This window comes from Tyto alba, unplaced genomic scaffold (genome assembly GCF_018691265.1).
Source record: "Tyto alba isolate M040663 unplaced genomic scaffold, T.alba_DEE_v4.0 Super-Scaffold_2, whole genome shotgun sequence".
Lineage (NCBI taxonomy): Eukaryota > Metazoa > Chordata > Aves > Strigiformes > Tytonidae > Tyto > Tyto alba.
Window position 1 is genome coordinate 11,466,249 of NW_024881282.1, and position 24,518 is coordinate 11,490,766.

At 37.4% G+C, this 24,518-nt stretch overlaps 1 protein-coding gene across 2 annotated transcripts in view; it reads right to left on the minus strand.

Annotated features, from left to right (window-relative positions):
- Positions 1-216: 216 nt before the first annotated feature.
- The window catches only part of SLC36A4 (solute carrier family 36 member 4), an 84,915-nt gene continuing 60,613 nt past the window's right edge, over positions 217-24,518 (minus strand). For both annotated transcript variants that reach the window (XM_042793332.1, XM_042793333.1), the window contains exon 11: positions 217-4,386. In XM_042793332.1, coding sequence (XP_042649266.1) covers positions 4,079-4,386 — 308 coding nt within the window. In that variant the 3' untranslated portion in view covers positions 217-4,078. The remainder of the gene's footprint in view (positions 4,387-24,518) is intronic.

Sequence of the window (24,518 nt, forward strand, 5' to 3'; positions counted from 1 at the left end):
CATGAGAAACCTTGGAGTGGGGGTGGGATTTTTCAGGAGTGACTATATGACTTTGAAATGGGATTTATTATCAATGAAAAGTCACCTCCTGAGCTTGTCTGACAGTCTCAAGTCACTCGCTTGCCATTCCTTGGATAACTTCAAAAATAAATTCTGCACTGAGACAGCTATTTCTTTTAGTGATGTAGTAGTGGTGACAGGCAGGATAACAGTGAGTTAGCAAGGTAATATTATTGTAGCCTTTATTGATACAGAAGACTTAAGTTACAGAACATTAGGCAAACCCATCCTCTTACTTGCCCAGTACTTGAGGGTGAACAGTTACAGACAAGAAAATGATCCAGTTACTTATAGTGCAGCTAATGATTAAATTACACTAAAACTGTTAACAATATTATATTGTAAAATATAAATGCATGTACAGTATATAAATACAATAGCTTTCTGTTCCTTGCCAGGAATATAAGCCAATCACATATATTTTCCAGTTTAATTTAGCTTGTGTTAAAGTACATTTCTATCTTAAATATATATTAATGTAAACCATACCTATTAAATCACTCAGATTCACTCCCTGCATCTTAACTTGCAATTTATATTACAGTACTTTAAAAGCTCAATGAACACTCTTATTATTCAGAGGAGTTTTCTGTCAGAATTTCCTGTCTCTTAAATCTTTGGCAATGCTTCACAGGAACACTCTTACTATTCAGATTTAGTAGTTTTTGTTACATTACATTTTACTCTTATCCAAAGCAAGATGCTCTGATTCCTGACTCTTTCTATTTGAAAGAGCAGGCCATGCAAATGCACTGTACGAGTGTTAAAATAACAAAAATCCTACACTGTAGGAGAAAATTGACATTGTGCAAAATATATTAACAAACATTTTAAAGATTCAAAAGATACAACATTGTTAGACATGGCAACACTGACCCACTGCATAAACACATTACTTCATAGCTGGCCAGTCACTGGCAACACGTGGGTATGAAAATCTGCTCCTTGACAGGCTGCTCCCCAGTCAGACACGGCAGTAAGATGTGTAAGGGTCTGTATTTGGGCCAGGTTATGCAAAGTTTGATGGCTGAGATTAGACTCCTCAAACTACTGAGCTTCTAAACAAGTTGCCTGACTTTCAGAAAGATATGCTGCATTCACCTGAGTACCAAAGCCATCAATTTAGGTTTTAGGTATCCAGCTCATCAAATCTTCATTGATAGTACCATATCAGTATTTCCTTGCACCAGCCAAAAATCACCACCAAACTCTGAACTGGTCAAGTTCTTCTGCACCCTGGCAGAAGCACCTTCTCAGAGCTGCTCACTAGGACACAACTGATACAGAACAAATGATAGGAATGGACTTGACAGTCCTTTATTCTCCAAACACACATGGGTAGAAAGATGCAAAACTAACAGGAAAAATAATTTCCATTTAAATCCTATCAGTCCTACTAAAAATGTTCCATGTAGAAGTAGTTAATGTCAAGTAAAATATGCTGCACAGAAATATATTCTATCAGTGTGTCTTGTATGCCTTAGGTAAACAACAGATTTATTTATGAAACAGAAACACTTAGATCCAATGTCTTTTGAAACAGCTTAAAGACCAAAAAAACCTCTAAGACAAAAAGCTGAAGTTACCTTTTACCTCTCTGCTAACTACCCGTGTTTGCTCCTCTGTGGAACTTTGATACAAAAGGTTCATTCTATAGAATCAAACCTGCAAAGACTCATCCCTTTAAAGTGCCTGCCAAGTATTTAACTTTGTCCATGCTAAAATGAACATAAGAACATTACTCAGAACTATTGCTTTAACATTTGAACTACATGCTATAACAAATCCCCATCAGAAATGCCCTCATCAACATGGAGGTGAAAAGTGCTCAAATACAGTCACCGCATGGTAGATGACATGGGAAATATTCTGAAGAGAAAATATAAATATAGATATATCTAGCAGTATATTACTCTAGCACTGTAATGCCAAATGGTAGATTTATGAGGAATATACTGAAGGCAAGCAAAATATTACAAAACTTTCTAAATTTGTATGAATACAGTAGAGAGGGTTTGGCATACCATATTTCTTGGGGGAATGTTATAATTAAAAATATTCCTTAGAAAAAGGAGTTTCTTCATAACAAGAATGAGTATGATAGATACAGTTCTATTATTGTAAAAAATATAGAGTGTTTTTAGAAAACAAGACCAAAAATATACTTTTAGCATTTGGAATGAAAGTCATCTATGAAGTGTGAGCCAGAAAGTCAAATAAGAACCCTGAAAATCAGGATTCTGGTTCAGGACTCAGCATGCAGGTTACTGAACAAAACTAATTTCTACCCGATTACCAACTTGTTCTTTTTTTCTTCCAAAATAGATAAAAGAAACAAAAATCAGTAAAGGGCATGTTAGATCCTATTTAAGGCAGAACAGAAGAATGCAAAAATAATTATTATATGTTCCAATAGAAATATAGATAGGCAGTCTACAGACTTCTAGAAATAGGTAAAAAAAAAATACAGTATTTCATACATTTGTACAGTTGAAATCAAGGATAAAGAAATAGTGTAAAAAATGGGTCAGGACATCAGTTACCAAAATGTACAAAAATAAACTGCTTATCATTTGCGGTGTTGAATGTTTTAGCATCATGAAAGTAATATTGCTCTGATAAACATAATCCTGTAACTTTTCATTCAAAATCCAAAATGGATATATAATTACTTTCTAAAAAAAAGTATCGTATCTTCACACATATACCTCACATCTCTCATGAACTGTACCTCTCTTCAAAGTACCAGTAGTTGAAAGCAAGTCTTGAGTCAGTTATTCGGACAACCTGCAGGCAAGCGGTGTGCTTGAGCATGGAAGGGCTTTAAAATAGACATCCTTGGTGCACCCCTCAGCTCACAGTCCTGTGGAATCACAAGTTCTTCCACAATTCACCCACAGCTTATACATCTGAAAGTACGTCACAAGCTCCATTCTAGAAAGTAGTGTCTCATCCTTTCCTTTCGCACGCAGAAATTAACATCGTGAATCTTTAAGTTGCTCTGGACAGTCAGACTTCCATGGCTCTACTGAGCATCACAGTTGCCATTTCCCTGGAACAGGGATCCAGCCATTCTGAACAGCTCATGTTACAGGAACATATAGTAACAGATCATGTAAAATGGCAGGAATACTCCCAACTAGCTACCTTTTGGCCTAATAAAAGGTCTGGCCTTCACTTTTAAACTTTACCTTATAGTCTTGTACATTCTTCATCTTAAATGTTAAGGTGGTCAGCATGAAAAAATGCCTTTATGCTTCCTGTCATGTAACGCCCCACCAGCAGTGGTCTGCTGTACCAACCAGGGAGGGCTTGGTCCTTCCAAATGCTTGAAAAACTCCCCTTGGAGCCAAGACCAAACAAGAGTCACAATCATTCTGCACAGTGCATTCTGATTCCAGGCACACTGACTCCCAGGAACCAGAGCCAGGAAAGTGCAATTACCCAAAAACTTATCCATGGCAAACATCTAGGTCTTCACTATGGAAATGAAAACCAGAGCTGCTCTTTTTTAAAACTGAAGTGTCTCTGGTTCACTGGGGTGCGATTCACACCGTCAGAGACAGCCAAGAGGAGGTGTACGTATCACTGAGCTCCCACTCCAACCCTTACAACAGTGCTGGAGTGAAAACAGTAGTGCCTAGACTTGCTGCCTGGATATGGTGAAAGGACTGACTTCCACCTTTTCTGAGGAGGAAGGAATCTTGACTTCTTTATAAAAATTATTACTTTTTTCTTACAAATAACCTAAAATAATATTTCCTTCCTATATTCATGTGTATATTTTAAATCCTGACATCAATTCAGTTTTTCACTAGATGAGCAGAGGCTGAGAGCAAAGGGGTTAAAATTCAGGTAGTGGATGGGAAGAAATGAAGGAAAGAACCAACAACAGAGTGAGAAAGGGCTGCATGCTATTTTTCAAAAATTCATTTAAAATCCATTAGAATTTGTCGCACACATAGGTCTGCCATCCATCTTCTTGTTAAGGAACAAAATAGTTCACAGTGCCTGGTTATTACTTTAAACCAACCACCAAGTTTGTAGCATTTAAATCTGCAGAGATGCTCTCCGTTGCGTTAGCTAGAACTGTGGATGCAGGAGAAATTATTTCTTCAACTGTCACATATGTCCCTGTTAAAAATCCAACAACTCCAATGACAGCTATAAAAACATCTTTAAAAACCGTCCATAAACTTAAGTTTTCCTTGTAGAAAGTGAGGATTTCAACCAGAGGTGGCAGAATCAGTGCCAGCGTGCTGCTGCTGACGGCTCCTACAAAAGAAATCACCAGGTCCAGGCGAGGGATCAAAATTGCTACAGCACCTAAAACAAGAAGAATAACAGTGGCTTCAGATTCAACATCCTCATGAAAAACAAAACCATGACAAACACATAACTGAGAGGTTCGAGCTTTTTAAAAGGTTCTATCTTTCACTATTTTTCCAGCTACAAGTGGTGTGCATTATATAGATTAATGCATGCATTTGTGAGTGAGATATATCTTCCTGCTCATGTGAGACACTCAGTTTCAATTCTGAATTTCTGCATGAGCTGGCAGAGCTTCAAGTTAAAGTGTTCTTGTACTTACAGGGTAACTAAATTTGGCCTCCAAATCATAGAGAAATGAGAAATATGAAATTGTATGCAGACATTTTACTTTTTTGGTCATTGTTGGGGTTTTAGGATGAAAGAATAAAGTTCAGGAAGAGCAGTGTAAGGGGCTGTTGCATGCTGCCCAGGAGACAGTGGGTAAAAATATATTACTATTAATCACTATAAATTGCTAATAATCTAAAAGTGAAATAAAATTATTCAAAATTAATCAGATCCACTGGCCACTTGGCAGTCTCACAATCAATTAAGTCACTTTTACCTACAAACTTGCCTCTTGAAAAATCTTGGTCTATACAAATTGCATTAAATTTGTAAGATGCCACTATAATAGTTGCCTGGTTAACTAAACAAGAACTTGGCTCTGCCAAGAGACGAGTCTGAACACAAGGCCCACTACGCCCCGCAGCACAGTACGGCCGGTCTCACCTCCGGAAACGATACCATTCATAGAAACAGAATCCACCATGGTGGACCAGAACCGCTTCTGGTTTTAACCTCTTCAGCTGACAAGCCTAGGCAAGGTACCCTAGTATTAACTCAGATACACCAGTTGTCATGTAATGTTTTCAGTCCTGTATTAGAAAATAGCTTTCAAAGGCCAGCTGAGCACAGGCCTCTGCATGATCCCCTGTATGTGCTGGAAATATCTTTTTTCCCTTCCATGACTCTAACACCTTCTAGCTGTCACACATTAGCGTAAACATCCACAGCACCTGCCTGTTTGCCATTTCCTATCACTTCACATGAAGACAAGGAAGTAGTCAGGAAGAAAGGGAATGGTGAAAACTGATGTAAAAGTCACCAGCAAATTAAAAAGATCACCTAGTATGTTTTGGTTCTTCCATACCTCCCTTCTTAACTCTTAAGCCATAATAAAAGCATGTTTGGTTTTAGAGCAACTCCTCCACCAACCAAATAATATGTAGACAATGTTTATGGCAATAAACAAATGGAACAAGCAGTAAGGAAATCCTCATATAACGTGTGAGGATGAAAAACAGAAGGTGCGTATCAGCTTTATAATTTCTCAAGACAAGCTTTCTATTTGCTGAGTATCTTTGCTGTGGACTGAATGTCACAAGCTGCCTTGAATTTTGACAACTTATAATTCTGAAAGGCAACATATTCAAATTATGTTCATATTGATGCTCTCCATTGAGAATACCTAACATGGGGAAAACTGCATTGCCAAACACACTCAAAATTCATTTGCAGAACACAACAGTTATCTGGTACTACCAGATAACCATTTGCTACACATTTTAATAAAATCCCTAACTACAGAGATCTCACATAAAAAGAAGGTAAGATTGAAGGTTGAAGATTGAAGAGGGATAAAGGATTCTCCAGCCCATCCTATTTGAAAGAAGCATATCACGAACAGATCTGCCATGAAAAATGAATTAACTTGTTCTTGCTTATCATGACTATTGTTTATTAACACTTTGTGCTTCTACAGATAGATGAGAGGCACCATGTGGCCAAACGAAGCTTGGGCAGAGACAGAGGTATCCTTCAGAAAACCTTAGGAACACACTGACACTCAAAAATAGATGAGTTTTTTATCCCACTGCTATGATGGACCTACTCAATACCAAAAAACCCTGTTTCTTTCATTGCATTAATATGACATTTAAAGACTGGAAATGCCATATGTTTATGCATTATCTAGGACAAAGCTGAATGAAATGAGACAGGAATTATGCCAAAGTTGATAAAAGTCACAAAGTACCCACCTCTGTAACTTCTTCAGCCATAACTCAATTCAAGCCATAAAAGTAGGCATCATGAATGCCCAAACAATATAGGATGAGTGCTCAGACCAGACTGACTGGCAAGCATGCTTGATACTTGCACAGCAACGGACAGTCCATAAGTGATTGAAAAGTGTAGCTGAAGTATATTTGCAATGGCAGGTAAAACTCTAAGCTAATGAATATGTTGAATGTGTTCTTCTGAAGTAAAAGAGAGGGCTGCACATTTATTATCTTGACATGTAGTGGGTGTGTGCCGCGATTGAGAGACGGAGACCCAGCTCGATGCAAGTCAGGATCTACTTTATTGAACACAACAACCGATTTTATATTCCAAACAGACAAAGAGAGACACGTGTTTTAAGCTGATTGGCACAATGGTTAATCACCTAATACATATTACAAAAGTTGAGCTCATGATTGGCTAACGTCTAAGGTCAGCTTGACTTTTTCTGCAGTTAATTTTCTGCTAGCTCACAGCATTCTTCTCCTTAACGACTTCTACTCCTGTTTCTATAGCACGTGCTTATCTCTAGTTACGAAACCAGCCCTCCTGGAAGCAATCGTCCTTAGCCCCAGGGGTGTAACAGTTTGCTTACAGAGTATGCAAATTACGAGACGCCAAGTTGAGCACGTCCTTGCTGCTAGAAGGAGAGACCAGGCTGCCCCCGACAGGTGTGTTTCATTAAATACAGATTTTCAACTTCTGTAATAGACCTCTTTCAATTCTACATGTGTCCAGAATGTAGAAGGCACTCATTAATTTATAGTTCACAGTTTTATTTGAAACATTCTGCCTTATTACAAATAATGAGAATATTTTGTGTATTTTTTAAATTGGAAAACACAAAACTACAGTTTATCATTGTTTCAGGTTACAGAAAAGCAAAATGCTATGTGTTGGTTTGGATCTCATCAGATGTTTGTCTGGCTCACACAAATTTGTATTAATCTGTATATTGTTGTGGGAGGAAGTTTGGAAACGTATTTCAAGGTTTTATTTAGTGTCTTAATTATTCTCCAACAATCCAAGAGAAATACAACTCATGTTTACTGCCTACTAAAGAATGTCCTCAAAAGCTAGGAAAGGGGTCCAGTTTCCAGGAGGAGTAAACAAGGGGCATTCCTACAGGTAGGGAGCCTGATTTTCCCAGACATGCATAGGTTTTAAAAATACAACATCAAGAAGAAATTCTGAACCTTTATCAACAGTCACAAAACTTTCTGGTTTGGAAGCTCTGGGAATCTCAACGGAAGAAACAAGTCCTACAATATTAATATGACACTTACTTTTTGGCCGACGGTTACACTGCCTTCAGGCTCAAATAAAAGAGCAAGGGCCATCCCACAGAGATAACAAGATACAGCATCATACTGCTTCTGACTTAAACTCTGCAGTCTAGTCTCAAAAACTACTAATAATGGATTCTCCAGCCTCTCTGTGCTATGTAGTCACCCATTTGTGTCAGTTGGGGCTTTATCTAGGGAGGAATACTATAGTAGTTTTTATTTTCTTAAGGGACATAACCACCCCAGTGGAAAGATACCCTTAATTTTATTCTGTTTATTTTATAGCGCTGCTTCTTTTACAGCTTTCTCTCTTTGTTACAGAATCAGCACATCACTAGCCAGGCTTGGTTGCTGAGGTAATTTCAATGAGATTGCTAGGAATAAATAAATAAATAAATACCCATCTTTACTACTAGCCAGCTCAAGCGCATTATAACTGCAGATGAAGTCAAATATGTGATTACCATATTCCAATACTTCCTCTAGTAATAATATATTGAGCTACTTTATTTCTATCAAAAAGTAATGCACATGCCATGCTAAATGCTTGAGTAAGATGGACACCGCTGTAATTAGGCTCTGTGGATCTAAGTAAAGACTGAATTATAATTTTGGTCCTGATCATACACAGATCAAAAGCAAAACATATTATGACTTCATCTGGAGATTTTAATAATACAGCTCACTTAAAAAGCCTTCTTTCCATGTTTCTAGTAGTATTTTAGTTATTTATAAGCATCTTATAGGAAGCCAGAAAGCAATTTTGAAATTTTGAAGGCTATTAATACTCATAATTTCCACTGAATTTTCCTTTAGCCCCAAAATAAAACTGTTTAGTATTTCTTTACTAAAATCATTAAATGAAATTACTTTCCAGATAGTACCAGATTGTAGATTTTTCCTAAGTATTCAAACATAATTCTGACAAAAAAACAGGTCAGCGTTACTTAAACATGTGCGTCTGAAGAAAAGTAATATATACATTACCAGATCAGTAGTATGGCCCAAGCAATTTGTTGTAACAGCAGATTTTATAAATATGCATGGTCAAAAAGACTGAGGGCTTCCTAAGTATGAGAAATGTGGATATTACTAGGGAGTGGTAACTTCACACAGCTGAACAGTAAAATAATTGTCTCGAGGGATATACAACCAGTTTTCTTCAAAGGCAGTGACAGTGCTGAACAGGTGTTCTGCTGGAAGTCAGCACACCCTCAACTTACTCTCTATTTGTACCAATTTTCCAGGACCAAATCAGAAGACTGGAACATTGATGTATTAAAAATGGGTGTCTGATATACATACAACTTTCCAAAATCACAAAACAAAACTGCATTTTTACACAGACAGATATTTATGATACAGTAAAGAAAGAGACCCTTCCAGGAAGAAAAAATGCCTACAGTTAAACTTATTTGCCAAAGAACTCTCCCTGTAGGCAAAATGGTACTTCAAAACATCAGCGGGAATCCTCCTTCCTATTCTAATATCCCAGGCTGTGCTCTGTCCATCTTTCCTTACTGCAGTAGTGCTCAGCCAGTTAAACTGGCATCCTCTTCTTCCCTTCACCCTACTGCACTGTTTCCTGGATCCACTTCCCTAAAGCAGCACCTTCATATTTTCTTCCAACTCACTACTCCCTTCCTGCAACACTGTTCTCCACGCTGCTCAAGTTTTTTTCTTTTATCTCCTAAGAGAATAGAAAATCACTTCTCTGCTATGGACTACCCCAGAAGGCTTAGGAGGTTTGGCTGCAAGGAGTTTACATGTGCAGGCTGGACAACTAGAAAGTCAGAACATCTACATATTCTTAAGTAGTCATTTGGCCAGGGGATCTGTGTTGTGTTTTCTGTGCAAATGTATTTCCATGCTCTGTATATGGGTCATATCTTCCACCTTGGACTACAGGCAGGCAAAACAGTGTGTGCCACCTCTCAGACATCAGCTGGACATTCATTAAATCACAGAAAGATTTGGGTTGGAATGAACCTTTAAAGATTAACTAGTCCTAACCCCCCTGCCACGGGCAGGGACACCTTCCACCAGACCAGGTTGCTCAAAGCCCCGTCCAGCCTGGCCTTGAACCCTTCCAGGGAGGGGACATCGCAGACTTATTCAGAGAACCAAAATAAATCATGTATCTCTCTTTTATAGAACAGTAACTACATCACAATTAAAGCAATTCACATTTTAAAAATAAATTACAAAATCTAACAAAATTTAGGATGTCAATATAAAGCTATCAATTTAAATAAATAACAAAAAATAATGCTTTCCCTGAGAGTTCCACAGTGGAAACTAACTGTGCTTTGACATGAATGTACGAAGAAATACAAGACTGAGTAGAAACCTGCCACTAATCTGAAGATAAACTAAGGCAAATAATCACTTAAGAGCATTTGTGAATAATTTACAGAGCTTTGGACACAGGTAGAAAGAAATCTACATATCAATGGATGCCGTTTAGAAAAAAAAAAAAAGTATTTTAGATAAAGATCCTGATTTTACACAATTGTGAACTAGCAAATTATTTTCCTGGTTAGAAATGCTAATTAATATAGGGTTTTATTTTATATGTTATTTGAGACATCAAAAGACTACAAGATACATTGAAAATAGGTTTTCTTTTAAAATTATTTAGATTCAGTTCACCAAAAATCATTTTTTTAAATCCAATTTCTTAAAAAGCATGCATTTAAGTACCAGCTCTACCTCAAAACCAAAACTAAACAGAAAAAGCAACAAAGCAGAAGATAAATTGCAGTTATACTACAAAGTGACAAATTCTACTTTAAGACTGGAGAGAAAGAGAAATACAGTTTGCCTGCAGGACAACCACACACATCATACGGTTTGGCTTTATTCCCTTTGGAATGAAAAACTCTTTCATCATTATCTTCCTGCAACATAGAGTATGCAGAGACAGAAAATACTTCACATCATTTGCCCTCACACTACAACTCACTGTTTATTGTTGCTTTGTCCTCCATTAGTAGGAAAGACGAGACACACAGAAGATGGTTTAAATATCCTTTCCCTTCACAATGAGAGACAATGGGACGCTGCTCCATCACACAGCTGAGTCCTAATAACCTGTTCAAGGAACGGGCAGACTCATCCTTTCTCCAAAGGCCTCCACATCACTTTCTCAAAGATGTGTAAGTAAATTAATATTTTACAGCACTCTGCATCAGAGATTTCAAAGCTGCTTATGAAAAGTTTTTCTATTTATATTCTTTTTATTCCTTATGTAGAAAGATGCATGAAGAATGGTGTCAGACCAAACAGCAATTTAATGGGGGCACTGAGCCCAGTTTTCTTACCAAATGACCTAAAATACCTCTAGCCAAGGCTAAGGATTGGCACATACCACTGGTATGAGAGCCCCCTTCCAGGACAGCATTTCTCCCATGCTCCACTAATAAAATCTCTCCTCCTGCCCCCCAGTTGTCTGTGCTCTATACAGCCCCCAAATTCAGGCAGTGTTATTCATTCAGACTTCAGTTTCCAGGCTCTGCACCCATTTTAAGCAGAATTCAGTGTCACAACGATCCCACGCAGAGGAGACTGCGTGAGCGGGTACAGATTTACAGGGACAGGGACGGAGCAGCAGTAACGTGGCTATAAGGCAATTCTTCCCCCTACTCACCTCCTCAGGACCAGACTGACTTGCTCACTCCTACTCAAATGTCAAAGTGATAGTTAATAAACCGACTGGTCTCCTCATCCTGTTCCATCTGCCCTCCATTAGATTTTCAGAATTAGTATCTTTTTACTAAGCACCCCTCTTAGATGCAAACATACAAAGCAAATCAGGCAGTGAGACACTATGGAAGCTCCTCTTGCTGCCTCTTGCCCAGAGCTGCAACACCAAGTGATCTTTATAAAACCAGTCAGCACAGGTATTTGGCACAGGACAGGCTGGATTACATGCAAATGTATTTCACAATTTAATTAACTACAATCCATGAGCTCACAAATGACATCTGGTTAGACTGTTCCGTTTGAAATACTGTATTTATTCATTTGTCTCTGCAGTAAATTTATTTGAGCTTTGCTACCAATACTTTAGCATACAAATATTTTCAAACATACTTCAGAGGAATAATGTAAACAATTGCTATATTCAGCTAGATTCAACAAATTAATGTAAAGCATGCAGCAAAACTCATTAATACCGATCTCTAAATTAATGATCCTGTACCGTTACAGTACTGACACTGTTCTCACTGCCTTCACTCTCCTTCAGACATCTGATTCTATGGACCCACCAGAAACGAGTCTGCAATTAAATTTCTGTTGTTTTTGTCTCGGTCTCTTAAAATAAATTGCGACTCCGAGACAGCTGAAGGGCTCCCAACAGTGCAAGCAAAAATTCTTTGCTCATCCAAGGACAAGACTTCTTTTGCTACAAGGAGCAGAGGTGAAGAAAAGAGTTAAGAGCAGTGGCTAAGCCTTGAAGAGCCAGCCATGCTGCTTCCAATGCTGCTGGAAAGTCGTATGTCCCTCCACTCACTGTCATCTCTCCATACCCCCAATCTTTCTCTTGGATGCACTATGTATATCAAGCTACGTCACAGGAAAGTAGGCAGTGATCCATGGCTACTCCATTGTCTCATAACAAAAGCAAGACCCAGGCAATAATAAGTTGAAATAATTTTATATAAAAAGGTTTGTCTTGCCCTCACCCTTGAAAATAAAAATTTCATTATATACCTCTTGATTACTACATAAAGTGAGTAAAAAATAATGTAATTAAGATTAAATTGAACATACCTAGTTTTAATCTTAAACTGCTATACTTTGCTCCATAAATACTACACATGTACGTACATATGAAGGAGAAACATTAATAAAGACACCTTTGGGAATAGTTAAAATTACTTATCTTTATCCTTCAGGCTTCTTGTCTTATTTCATAATCAAATTTTACATTTCTTTATTAAAGATTATTAAAGGAACATCTGATTAAGATGACAAAAAATAACTATGTTATTTTATTACTACTTTAGTTCCCACAGAAATTTTAGCCACTCTCAAATGGGAAGCCACACTCTGATTTCACACAAAGTTAAAAGTTTTTCATAAAAAGCAAATGGTTGGATTCTCATGTAGTTTTTAAGTATGTGAATTGGCCTGCTTATTTTGGGCTGTGAAAATCCAGAGGTTTTTGGTATGGCCTATTGTATATGACATGTACTGCGTTATTACTGACATGCTAACAAAAAATTTGTGAATTTACTGCAACATATCAAAAGCAAATTAAAAAATCATGCCCGTAAAAAGGTAACAATCCCACTGCAGGAGGATGACCAATGCACTTCCTGAATAATCCTTTGCAACAGCTGGTGTCACAGGCATGAGTTAGTTAAAGCCTGCTGTGTTGATGATAATATAGAACAAACAAGCTGCCAAGCGCCTTGGCTCCCCCGAGACAATCACGTGCAGTAGCTAGTCAAGGTTCAGCTCCCTGTGTTGACAGGTTTAGGCAGATTAAGTACTGAATTATGGCCTGCAGTCCAAATCCATCAAAAAATGCAGTCATCTGCAGATGTTTTTAATCTTAATTTGTTGGCATTCCAGCTCGCAAAGTGAAATTTGGAGAGAGCAGCTTGCTTCATCATGTAGGAAAACTCAATTGTCAAATGTATTGCTGCCTACAGCTCAGCACGGGGAGATTCGGGAGCAGCATGTGTCTGAAGCACTGTCCTCTCCCAAAGTGCGCTGTGCTCGCTGCAGGCTGGGGCTCACTGCACAGGCCGTTCTTTGGCAGATGTCTGGAAACACTCACTGTGTGCTACACGTGCCTGAGAGAAGGGGTCACCCTCCTTAGCATTCATTCTTAATTTTTTGTGACCCAAGTAAATCAATACCCAACATAAATATAGGACTGCATATCATAAGCCTGTACAGCTATATACTATCCTTTAGCTATGATTTTCAAAGAGCTCACCATCAGCTTTGCAACTTGATGAGAGAAGGAAAATAAAAACCTAATGCTTTCAGCTATTACACAGGAATAGGGGGACTCAGGTTCGATGATCTCCTCAAGGGGCTACGGTTTAAATTCCACTCTGAGTGTCCCAAACACTGGGCTTATAGTTTTCACCTACAGAATTACCTTTCAATTATGTTTTTCTAAACTTAATGCTGTTACTTAAATCACTCAAAGAAGTTTGCCAAAAATTAATTTTACTATTGATTCAGAAGATTATTCAAGTTATGTCTTTTTTTTAAAGAGCTGCAAATTGCTGATTCACTGAAGTTTTGCTAGGGGAATTCTCAGATTTTCTACAGGGTTTTTAAAACACAGCACTATTTCAACATTTCTAGAGAAAAGAAAACACTTAAAAACCTGTGTGTGTTGTCAACATGCTAATGATGTAGCTATAGAAGTCTCATTATGGCTCCTGAGCAAGGAGTTTTCTGAAACAAACGTGTTTTCTACTCCCAAGTTTAGGAAACTTAAAGTTACATTTCAAATCAGCTTTTTACTTAAGAATGAAGCAGTTTAATTTCCTGCCCTATGACAGTCAACATAAAACAGCAGGCAGTCAGCATGCCATGAAATTTTCAGCTAAAAGCAGTACTCATAAGAGCCAGTGACTTGACAATTCTGCATAGGATGTAGTCATAGGATGTAGGTTGCTCAGAAACAGCGGCACACCAAACAAGCACTTACCTGAAAAGGAAAGGCAGCAAAGAAGCAGAAAGATCTTGATGGGACTACTGACTGGAAAATTAACATTTTCACAGTCTATCAGGAGACAAGCAGTGCAGCTGGTCTAAAGAAATTGTCAATGAAAGTGATTTTCCACACCGTAAAAATACCAGAACAAGATGATCTCTCAAACACCTTATAAATCCCCTGTGCTTGTAATGTTTGGGATTGTAGGTCCTGTAATTTTGTATCTCCATAAGCAAAGGGAAGGCACCGTATTCTTAGAAATAAAGCTTTTAATCTGTGCATAGGAAACATGTTTTCAGCATGTTTCACTTGCACTTGGTTGTTAGTAGCTTTGGGCATATCACTTCCCCTCCCTGTGCCTCAGCTTCCTTATCTGCAAGATGGCAACAGTGAGTTCCTTTGTAAAGCACTTATAACAGTGACAGATAAAAAAGATATGAAAATAATAAACTTCAGGATCACTGCAGTAGCCGTTAGAGGTTTAATGCTTATGCTGAAACTCCAATATCAAAGAGCATTACTCTTAACTGTCCATGTGCCTACATAATAAATAGTAAATAAGGAACGGAGCTGCTGTTACACGATCAGACACTTTTTTTTTGGCTATCCTCAAATGCTCTGCATTCTGGTTTAGGCATGGCTTTCTTCCTATACCAAACTTTACCATAATCCTTTGGTAATGCTTTGAAGTGGACAATGAAACGATTATGTGAAAATATACTTTATTAAGTATGGACTTCCACAGGATAAAAGGCAATACTAAATATCAAGCACAAGATATTACTGTACTATAATGCCATTTTTTAAGTAGCAGGCATTACAACCACTGCTGCCAACATCTTTGAAACTATCCCAAAATAAAAATGGTGCCTGCTGGTAGCATTCCAAATAAAGATGCAGAAACCTGGCAAGACAAGCGACTATCCTTCCAGTTACAGCTCATCAGAGATGAATGTGAAGCACAGTGCTGATGTCTGTCCTACAGCTCTTTAGATAATCATTATCTAACTTTCCACAGGGAAAAAACCCAACAACTTAAATGTGTATTTAAGGAAAAAGGTGCTTATGGTAAGGTAGATCAGGATTGATGGTTGGTTTTGGGGATAAACAAAAACTGATGGATGGATCAAGCTTGAATGTAAACAACATGACACAAAAATTACTATTTTATATGTTTGGTATGGCTGAACACCACAGAGCACTGTGGAGGACTGTTAACATGGTCAGAAAACACAGCAGATCAAAATTTTGTTCTCAATCCCACCAGCAAATATCCATACCTCGGTGGTAACACTCTGTATCTGTGTAAATGAAAGTTTAGTGTATACCCCATGGACTGAATTACTCACTATCTTTATTGGGTAATTATACTTAATTATGAAAATATTTTATTTCTTGCATAGAATTTACTTCACATAATTTGCATAAATTATAGAATACTGATTATAGTTAACTATAAAAATAATACTTCAGTTACTGTATGAAAAGTAAAAAGGTATAGCAGAAAAAAAAAGTACGTATTTGCAATGAATCTGTACAGATTAGGGACACACTCAAGACTGGATTGCTTTTCCAGACTTGATCTCAGGGAGGTCTATGAGATCCTCTCCCAAAGACCCTGACGGGTCTATTACAAGTAAAATGAAGAACTATTTTTGTACTAAGGAATGCTCAGATTTTATCCCACCTCTTTGTTATCACAGGGTATCTTACACAGTCTCAAGATACATGATTCTTTTTGGATGAGACAAAGCACTCAAGAACAAAGAAAGTCCTTCAGTGAGGAGGAAGAGTAAATGACAAGGTATTATCCATCCCTTCCACTTATGGCATGAATTTAGCAAATATACCCACAGGAGCAGATCACACAGCCATTCATATGCATCTTCTTCTTCAGAGTGAGTTGCAATATTTCAATAAGGCAGGAAAAGGAAAATCACATAAAAAGAAAATAAAACAGTAATGTGAAAATGTAACACTGCAAGAATGTAACTATTTTAAATATGCTATACACTTTTTCTTAATTTTGCTCTGACATTTTAAGGCTGTATACCTTTATTATGACAAGTGATGTTTAAAGTCCTAACTGCAGGAGGCTGGTAAAGTTGTCATAATGAAGTCACAGAGGACTTAATTCTCATACAGTTCCATCTGTATCTCAAGACTTAAAGTTAACTTTGCTGCCCATTATACACAGTAAGGGTAGAGGAAACAAAATGAAATAAAAATTTTAAAATTGCTAATTTCGACTGACAGTAGTTCAGAAGACACAACAAGCAGCTACCACTCAGCAATTGCTCTCCAATCCTTTATAAAACAAGACAGATATTTGAAAGCATGTTCTGAGGATCAGCTTATCAAGCTAGTAATCATGAACAACACTAAGGCCTCATTAATATTTTAGCTTTTATGCTGATTTGAAGCACTAGCAAAGAATATGACTGGAGTGATTAATTCCAGCTATGAAGTCACTTTAAGAAACAATTTAAAGCAAAACAATATTTCAGTTTTATTGAAAGAAAAAGAAGCACTAGGATGCCAGTATACAAACTGGCAGAATAGTTACACTTTGATGACCCTGAGTATTTTCTTTATAGATAATTTTTTTCAATATACAGTGAAAAAGCTCTGAAATATTTTCAAGGAATACTTTCACTATCTTTATCCTTCGCAGACGTCAAAAGCCTTACTTGCAATCTGCCTATCATTTCAAGCATCTTGAAAGAAAAATTCTGCACAATGACCTATCTGTGCACGAGGGAAAATGTTTTCTCCCATCTATAAATTAGGAAATTATTTTTAAAATAATAGGCTTTTTTAATTAGAAGTCTGCCTTCAGGACTTCCTGATAGTTGCAACCCAACCTTAGCAGCAGATATCTTGCTGGGGCTCACTTCTGAAATTTTTTCACTCAGTATACATTAATATGTTATTTCACCAGTCAAATTTCAAATGCTCTCTCATGCTAACCTATCAATACAGATGGGTAAGAACAGTTTTCACTCATTTTTACATGAGCTCACACAAGACTGCAGTCAGTTGGAGATGCTGACTGCACTTCCCTGGGAAAGCAGAGTTTGCTCTCTACCAAGTAGTGCTGCTAATGGAAAGCACTTTGACTTCCTGTCACTCTTAAATTTGGATAAAATCTTACCTAAATGCCCCTTGCTGGTTGAGTGATGTCCAGAGTGCCACACACACATAATGCATAGAAGTGTGTGTCAATTCTCCAGTGAACTCTCTACACAGAGTCCATAGCAGGGAATTCACTGGACCAGTTTGCCTCTACTAGAGCCACAGTTGAGATTCTTGCTGGTCTACTTATAGGTTAAAAAAAAAAAAAATTATTAGTAGAAAATTGAAACAAAATGTCAGCAATTTGTAAACATAAAATGTACCCAGACATGTTTAGCTGAGCCATTTCCTTCTTGCTCAGTAGTCAAATCTTTCCATGTGCTGCATTTGTGGCTAAGACATTAAAACATGTGCACATCATTGCTTGAAATCTTTTCCTCATCAGTTAGCTGTACAAGTTAGACCATTTTCTTCTACAAACTTATTGTGAGGACAGCATATCCAAAGAGAAATTAAATCCCATAGGCTATAGCCGGGTTATGGTTCTCTTTTCATCTTGTTTCCTTGTTTGCGTTAGAAAGCAATACTCCAAAGCAGTAGCATTTTGCTCCATAATTTACATACAATCCTGAGGGTAAACAAACACTTTCAATATTTTTGACAATAATTTTCAGTTTCCTTTCCTCATAGAGTGACTTTGCTCCCCAGTTGTATTCATTCCCTTGATGCAAACAAAACCAACAGCAAGAAGCCAAGGCCAGATATATCTGGAAAGTACTTCATAGTACAGTATTTCCGTGTTGTCTTCAGTTTAAGACTGCATGCTAATTTAAGAAATGTAATGAAATGTAGCACAGATTACTAAAATTAAAAAAAATAATCCAACAAACAACTCATCAGCCTGTGTTAATCATGAATTCAGACTGATCAACTAGTGGTCTCTTCCGGTATAACATCTAGGGTCAGGAATGCAAAGAAGTCATTGATATCAAGGTATGAAAATAAGTCAGAACTTGAGGTTTTAAGAGAAAAAGATCAGTATCCACTAAGAATAAATAAAATCAGCTAAAATAAATCAGAAATAAAACATCATGTTTCTTACACCATTAATTTTTTACTTTCCTGAATTATCAGGGTTTACAACAGCAGCCGGATATTCCCTAAAATACAGTTAACTATGGTAAAAGCAGTATTTTTTATTAGACTACCTGATGTAGCTGGAGAAAGCAGGAAAGTTTGGAAGATTAGAATCCTTCTGCCAAGGGACAAATGGTGACGAAGTCCAATTTGGAACTCAAGCTACATAGCCGTCAACAGTAATTAGACAACCTTTAAAGAATTTACTCCCAGAAGTTTCAGTTTATTTTTCTACATAAATAAAAGCATTAAAATTTGAGACACACCCCACCCCCCCATATTTTATAGGCAAGTTCAGGCAAACAGGTCATGCTAGAACTTCTGTTACTACAGAGCCATGTTTATGCTCTTTTCCTGGAGCAAGCAAGGTGTGCATCAGTTCTTTCTCCAAAGGACAATATGCTGATCATCCTTCAGAACAGATTTTCTTATTCTTCATCACCAAGATGAAGAGTAGCTTTCATCCACACAGCATTTCAGGAGGGATGAGAGGAGGCTCTTACTCAACTCCTCAAAAAGGTACTAGATGGTTGAAGAAGTAATTATCGTAGCTCTGCAGAAACTCTGAGGTCCCATCAGATTTGTCCACAAGCTGTGACCTGACTGTCCAGGTTTTCATAAAAGGACTAATGGGGCACACAGTTACTCAAAAGCTACATCATGGGCACATGTTTAATAAAAAGAGCCAAGCAGGAATCTCAACATAAATCCGCATCGGCTACTTGTTCAAAGTGACTTGGCATCTTATTCTTAGTTGCCACATTGCAAATAAAATTACAGCTTTTCAACAGAACATGTATATAAAGCACACCTACTTTTACAGACTAAATCATCAGTACCTTGAAGCTTAATCAGGATATAAAACTTGCACTAGGCTTCTAACATAGCAGCCTAATTTCCAAAGGGAGATACACCCACTCAAGTTACAGGTGGGCAACAGTATCTTTGTTGGCTGCTGTAAGAAACTAAAATTAAGAATAAATGAACTACTGTAAGGTGCAAATTGGTACTGTGGATTTTCTGTATAAAGTACAATCTCTGTATTTAAAAAATATATGAAGCAACATACAATTGAGGAATGAAAAAAACAAAGACATTTTGGCAAACAGAGCTTAAGCTTAATTACTTATGGACTGCATTATTCCTTCTACAATGCTTTGTCTCTCCTTATGATGTTGAATTAAATAAATTCTAGCTTTTCTTGCAATCTTGTTACTGAATTTACTAAATAAAGTGAAAACAATTTTTATTCTAACTTTCCTCCTGAAGGTGGTTAATAAATTACATTTTTAAAATGTCTTTGACAAGTCAGCTTAAATTTCCAGAAGAAAATTTAAGGGAATGGGATAAAAAGACGTGGTTTAATTTCCTCCTTAGGTAATATGCAATTAAAAGAAACAGAGAGGAGAAAGCATCTCAGGAGGAGTTGCAATGGCAGGAAGATGGCGCACCCAGGGAGCCTGTCAAGACTGCTCTATCATGCAGTTCTATGCAGTTTAAATGGCTTTTTGCTCACATTTTCTGTGTTGGTAAAGAAAAACATATTTCACTTCTGAAATACATTCTAAACAGACACCACTTTTATTACTGGCAGACTTGGCACTCTGAATTCAATGTTCTGAGTGTCAAACAGTTACAAAGCTGCATCAGTACAAGTAGTTGAAAATAACAGTGCACTGACTGATTTAGGTTCTTGCCATACTAATTCTTTGCTGGAAGCCCTGAATTAGCTGCAGTGAAAGAAATGGAGATGGAAAGAGGTGAAATAAAAGATAAAGTAATGATTCTCAAGGAGAGAAAATATCATTGATAATGAATGCAATAAGGTAAGACACTGTGATGATTAATATTTGGACATCTATAATATCACTATGGCAGGAGTTCACTGTGCTAAATCCCATATAAAAACACAAAAATCAACTATATTTCATACAGCTCTATTTCCTTCCAGAAAATCTCTCATGCCTTCAGCTGACTGAAAATCTCACTTTTGACTTCTGCACAATTTTCTTGGAAATAGATATCAACAGAGAAACATGGAAAGACTGCAAAGAGGTAATTTTATTTTTAATCCTATCATAGAATAAAATTGCTGCGAATTACAGGTTTTTTTACAAGATGATTTATACATCTTGTGCAGAAGTCCCTGACCTGCAAAATTTAGAATCAAACAAAAAGCTAAATATAAGATGCAGTAGTTGCACATCAGGACAAAAATAGCTGTTTACTTCAATGCTAGGCGTTTTCATGTTTTGTTAGAGTTGTATTATAGTATCAGAAATAAAAAAGTAGTCTACTCTACATTATCGTTCAACTGCCCATAAAATTGCACACTAAAAATGAAACCTTTCAGAAATTACATTGAAAAGGGTCCAAAACAATTTAATTTCTCCACTCAAGAAAACAAAAATCAATTTAAAGAAAAGCTCTTCCTGTATAATGCTACAGTTTAAAATGGTATAAAATAGAAATTTCTGAAACTTAGTGGTCTTGCTGGAGACCCATACTTTTAGAAAATATCTACTTCAGTTAAGTATAGAGGAGCAGCCTGCAATGCTTGAAAAGCTGTAATCAACATCATAGCACTGCTTAGTTACATATTAGGCTAGATCCATTATTAAAGCAGAATACATTCTGACTCCAGTTGGTCCTCAACAACAATTGAGAAAATTTTTAATCAATACAGGAGTATAAAATTCAACACCAACACAACAGGATGCCAAGAAGCTGAGTGTGCTCTCTGGACAGCAGAGAGTTAAAATTACCAGAGTGAGCAGCACAAATGCTACTTGCCAAACTGCAGAAGTTAATTTATAGCTCCCTGGCAAGAAAAGCATATTTTCTACTCCCTTTGCAGTTAAAGATCACAATGAAAATATCTTGGGTTTCGCTGTTCTGAACGGCCGAACCTGACGTGGTGTGTGGCCCTTCGGTTCAAACACCGACCCCAGCGCTGACAGAAACTGGGAGGCCGCAGTGTGGGTACTCGTGCAGCACCTGCACTCCCTGACTCAAAGTACTGATGGTGTACCATCAGTCAAAACCCTAATACAGAATTAAAAACGTATCAGTCACTGGGGCCAGTTCACCCCCATGATCCTATTACAGAAAAATGGGGTTTTGCTGAACATGGTATTTACTGTAACCTATTTCAAGATGGCCCTGACAGACCAAAGAGACCCTTATTATTCAGGTTGATTGCATTTAAAGAGACAGAACAGAAATATTCCAAGTGGGAAAAGGAACCTTTGTCTTTAGTCCAAGCAGTTAAATAAGTTGAGCAACTAAGGGGTTACTCATCCACAAAAATCCCCTCGAGACTTGTCTTGTTTTCCCTTTCCAGGAAAGATAGGGGAATGATGCCAGCACTCCTCTCCTGGAGACCGGGTTAACCATTGAAGGATTGCTTATCCTTCTCGCAGGAGTAATCATCTCCAGCACGAACCAAATTGAGTTCACACATCAACAAGTTTGACCAACAGGGTGGAAACCCTAGTTCCTTTTATTTATGCTAATCAATATGGTAACTATAGTACATTCTGCACCATATGAGTTTCTCAGCTGTGGGTGCAATCTACTAGAACAGCAATTATAAAAGAAGGTGAAGAGGGCACCTTATACACTGATAACGCAACTAAATGTGAAAGGGAACTCCAATTCTGGTGGTGTCTAGTGACTTATGACCCCACTGACAATAAAGCCACAGCTTTTGTTTTAACAATACACAGTGCTTCAGTATACACCATATACCCAATCACTGCACTGGGATTAAATCCCAATGGAATTGTATTCTATCCATTAGAACACAGAGTATGGGCCCTACAAAATGGAAACAAATGGCAAACTGACCATATTGATGCATGTGTTGTATGGGAACAAGAAGGATTTATTTGTGACAGTAATACCATTAAGGCTCAAGATATTTGTCTTGACACTGAAAAACATGTTCGTCATTTTGAAATACACCCCAATGAAACCCTTGAAACCACAGTAGTATATATTGGAAATGGATGTGTTTGTAGAAGAACTCTTTGTAATTCTAGATTTATAGACAACACCACTGCAAAAACAAATATACATTCAAATACCAGTATTTGTAATTTTACCAAAATTACAGGCTGCAATTTTAATTATTCAGCTCCTGTCACAACCTACCAATTGCTACAATCAAACTACATGTTGTATCAAGATTTACTACCTACCCCATTGGAATGAATCTTACATTGGTAAAGAAACTGTTAGGTTACGATGACCTGAATCAATTGCTAAAATTAATTCAGACCAATGGAGAAAACTCCCTGATTACTGTCCATCGTGATGCAGAACAACTAGACCGTATCCTAGAGAGAGTGAAAAAGTATGAACAACATCACTGGTGGGAAACCCTTTTTGGAAGGTCTCTAACAGCAACTGGGACACTAAACCTGATGCTAACCCCCCACTGTGGTTCTACTGGCTCTTGTCTTACTATGTTTATTATTGAACATTGTTCTAGATACCAAAGTGTGGAAGATGACAAAAGAAATGATGCTATTACAAGAATTTCCCCATGGTATATTATGTTGTCTAATCCCATTTGATGACATAACATATAAACTTCTTTAAAACTTACAGAAGTTAACCGAAATTTTCACTCAAATTATAATTAAAATACAGCATTGTCTATTTACAGGCACAGAGGCAAGAGGTGACCACACTACCACACTATGGACAAGACAAACTGACTTCAGTAACAGGGTGGAATGTGGTGATACAGATCCCCTGAGCCATGTTACAATTTCAGGAGCCATCCAACACTGTGCTATTGTCTTGGCTACAAGTTCAGCGAGCTGGGATGATCTGGCACTTTCTTCTTCTTCATACAAGTGCAGTGAGTTGGGACAATTAGGCACTCCCTGACCGTACCCAAACTCCTGGGCCAGACAGTGAGTCAGGACAACCTAACAGTACCTGGAACCCATTGCCTGGAAACATTATCTGTAACTCCTGCTCCCTGGATCACAGCCTGCTCTGGAAGGTACCAGAATTACCTGGCAAGCACTGTGGCCGAAATGAAAAATTACTGACCAAAGTCAAGAATCTTGTGATACTATAAATAGGAATCCTAAGTGAGACCCTTTGAGTTCTCCGTGATCACAGCAGGCTGACTCAGTACCTCCCTGTGAGTTGGGATGCCTCTCAGAGCAGATTTCACAAGGATTTTGAAGAATAGATTTCACAAAGACTTCCAAGATTGTCTGTTGGTAGGTATCAATGAAGGAAAAGGGTTTAAGATTGTCTGCTGACAAAGGAGAACAGTGAGGAATTCACTATGATTAGATTTCATGATGTTTCAATGACCATTTGGTACCAATAATTTCCTATCACAGGTTAACCTCTACATCTGTGTGTGTGTGTTTGTATGTGTGTGTTTGATTTGGGAAACTTTATAGTGTTGATTACAGCAAATGTTATTAAATCACACTTATAATCAGCCAATGATTAAGTATTGCTAAAGATCATTCAACATAATCTTGTGGTTTACCATAATAGTGTTAATAAATCTAAAATTGCTGCTACCTAAAAATTGTGTAGGATTCATAATAACTCATTCCCTCACAAATCAGTGTAATAATCCAACAAGATATTTTCCTTACCCTTTTTATTAATTCCATTAGATATAAACTGTTCACCAAGTCTGGGACTAAGACTGGATCTAGTTGCACCTATACTCCTCTCTGAGGAGGAGTTTAGAAAGCAAGGGGGTCCAGTCTGAACCTCATGACTCAACAGGAGTGTTTCCCTTGCCTTTTTACATCTTCAGTCTCTGTATAAATAATTTTAAATTGATCCTAACTTGACTCTCCTTTGTATACTTCTGTGTACTAAGTAATAGAGTGAACTTTGTCATCGAACTT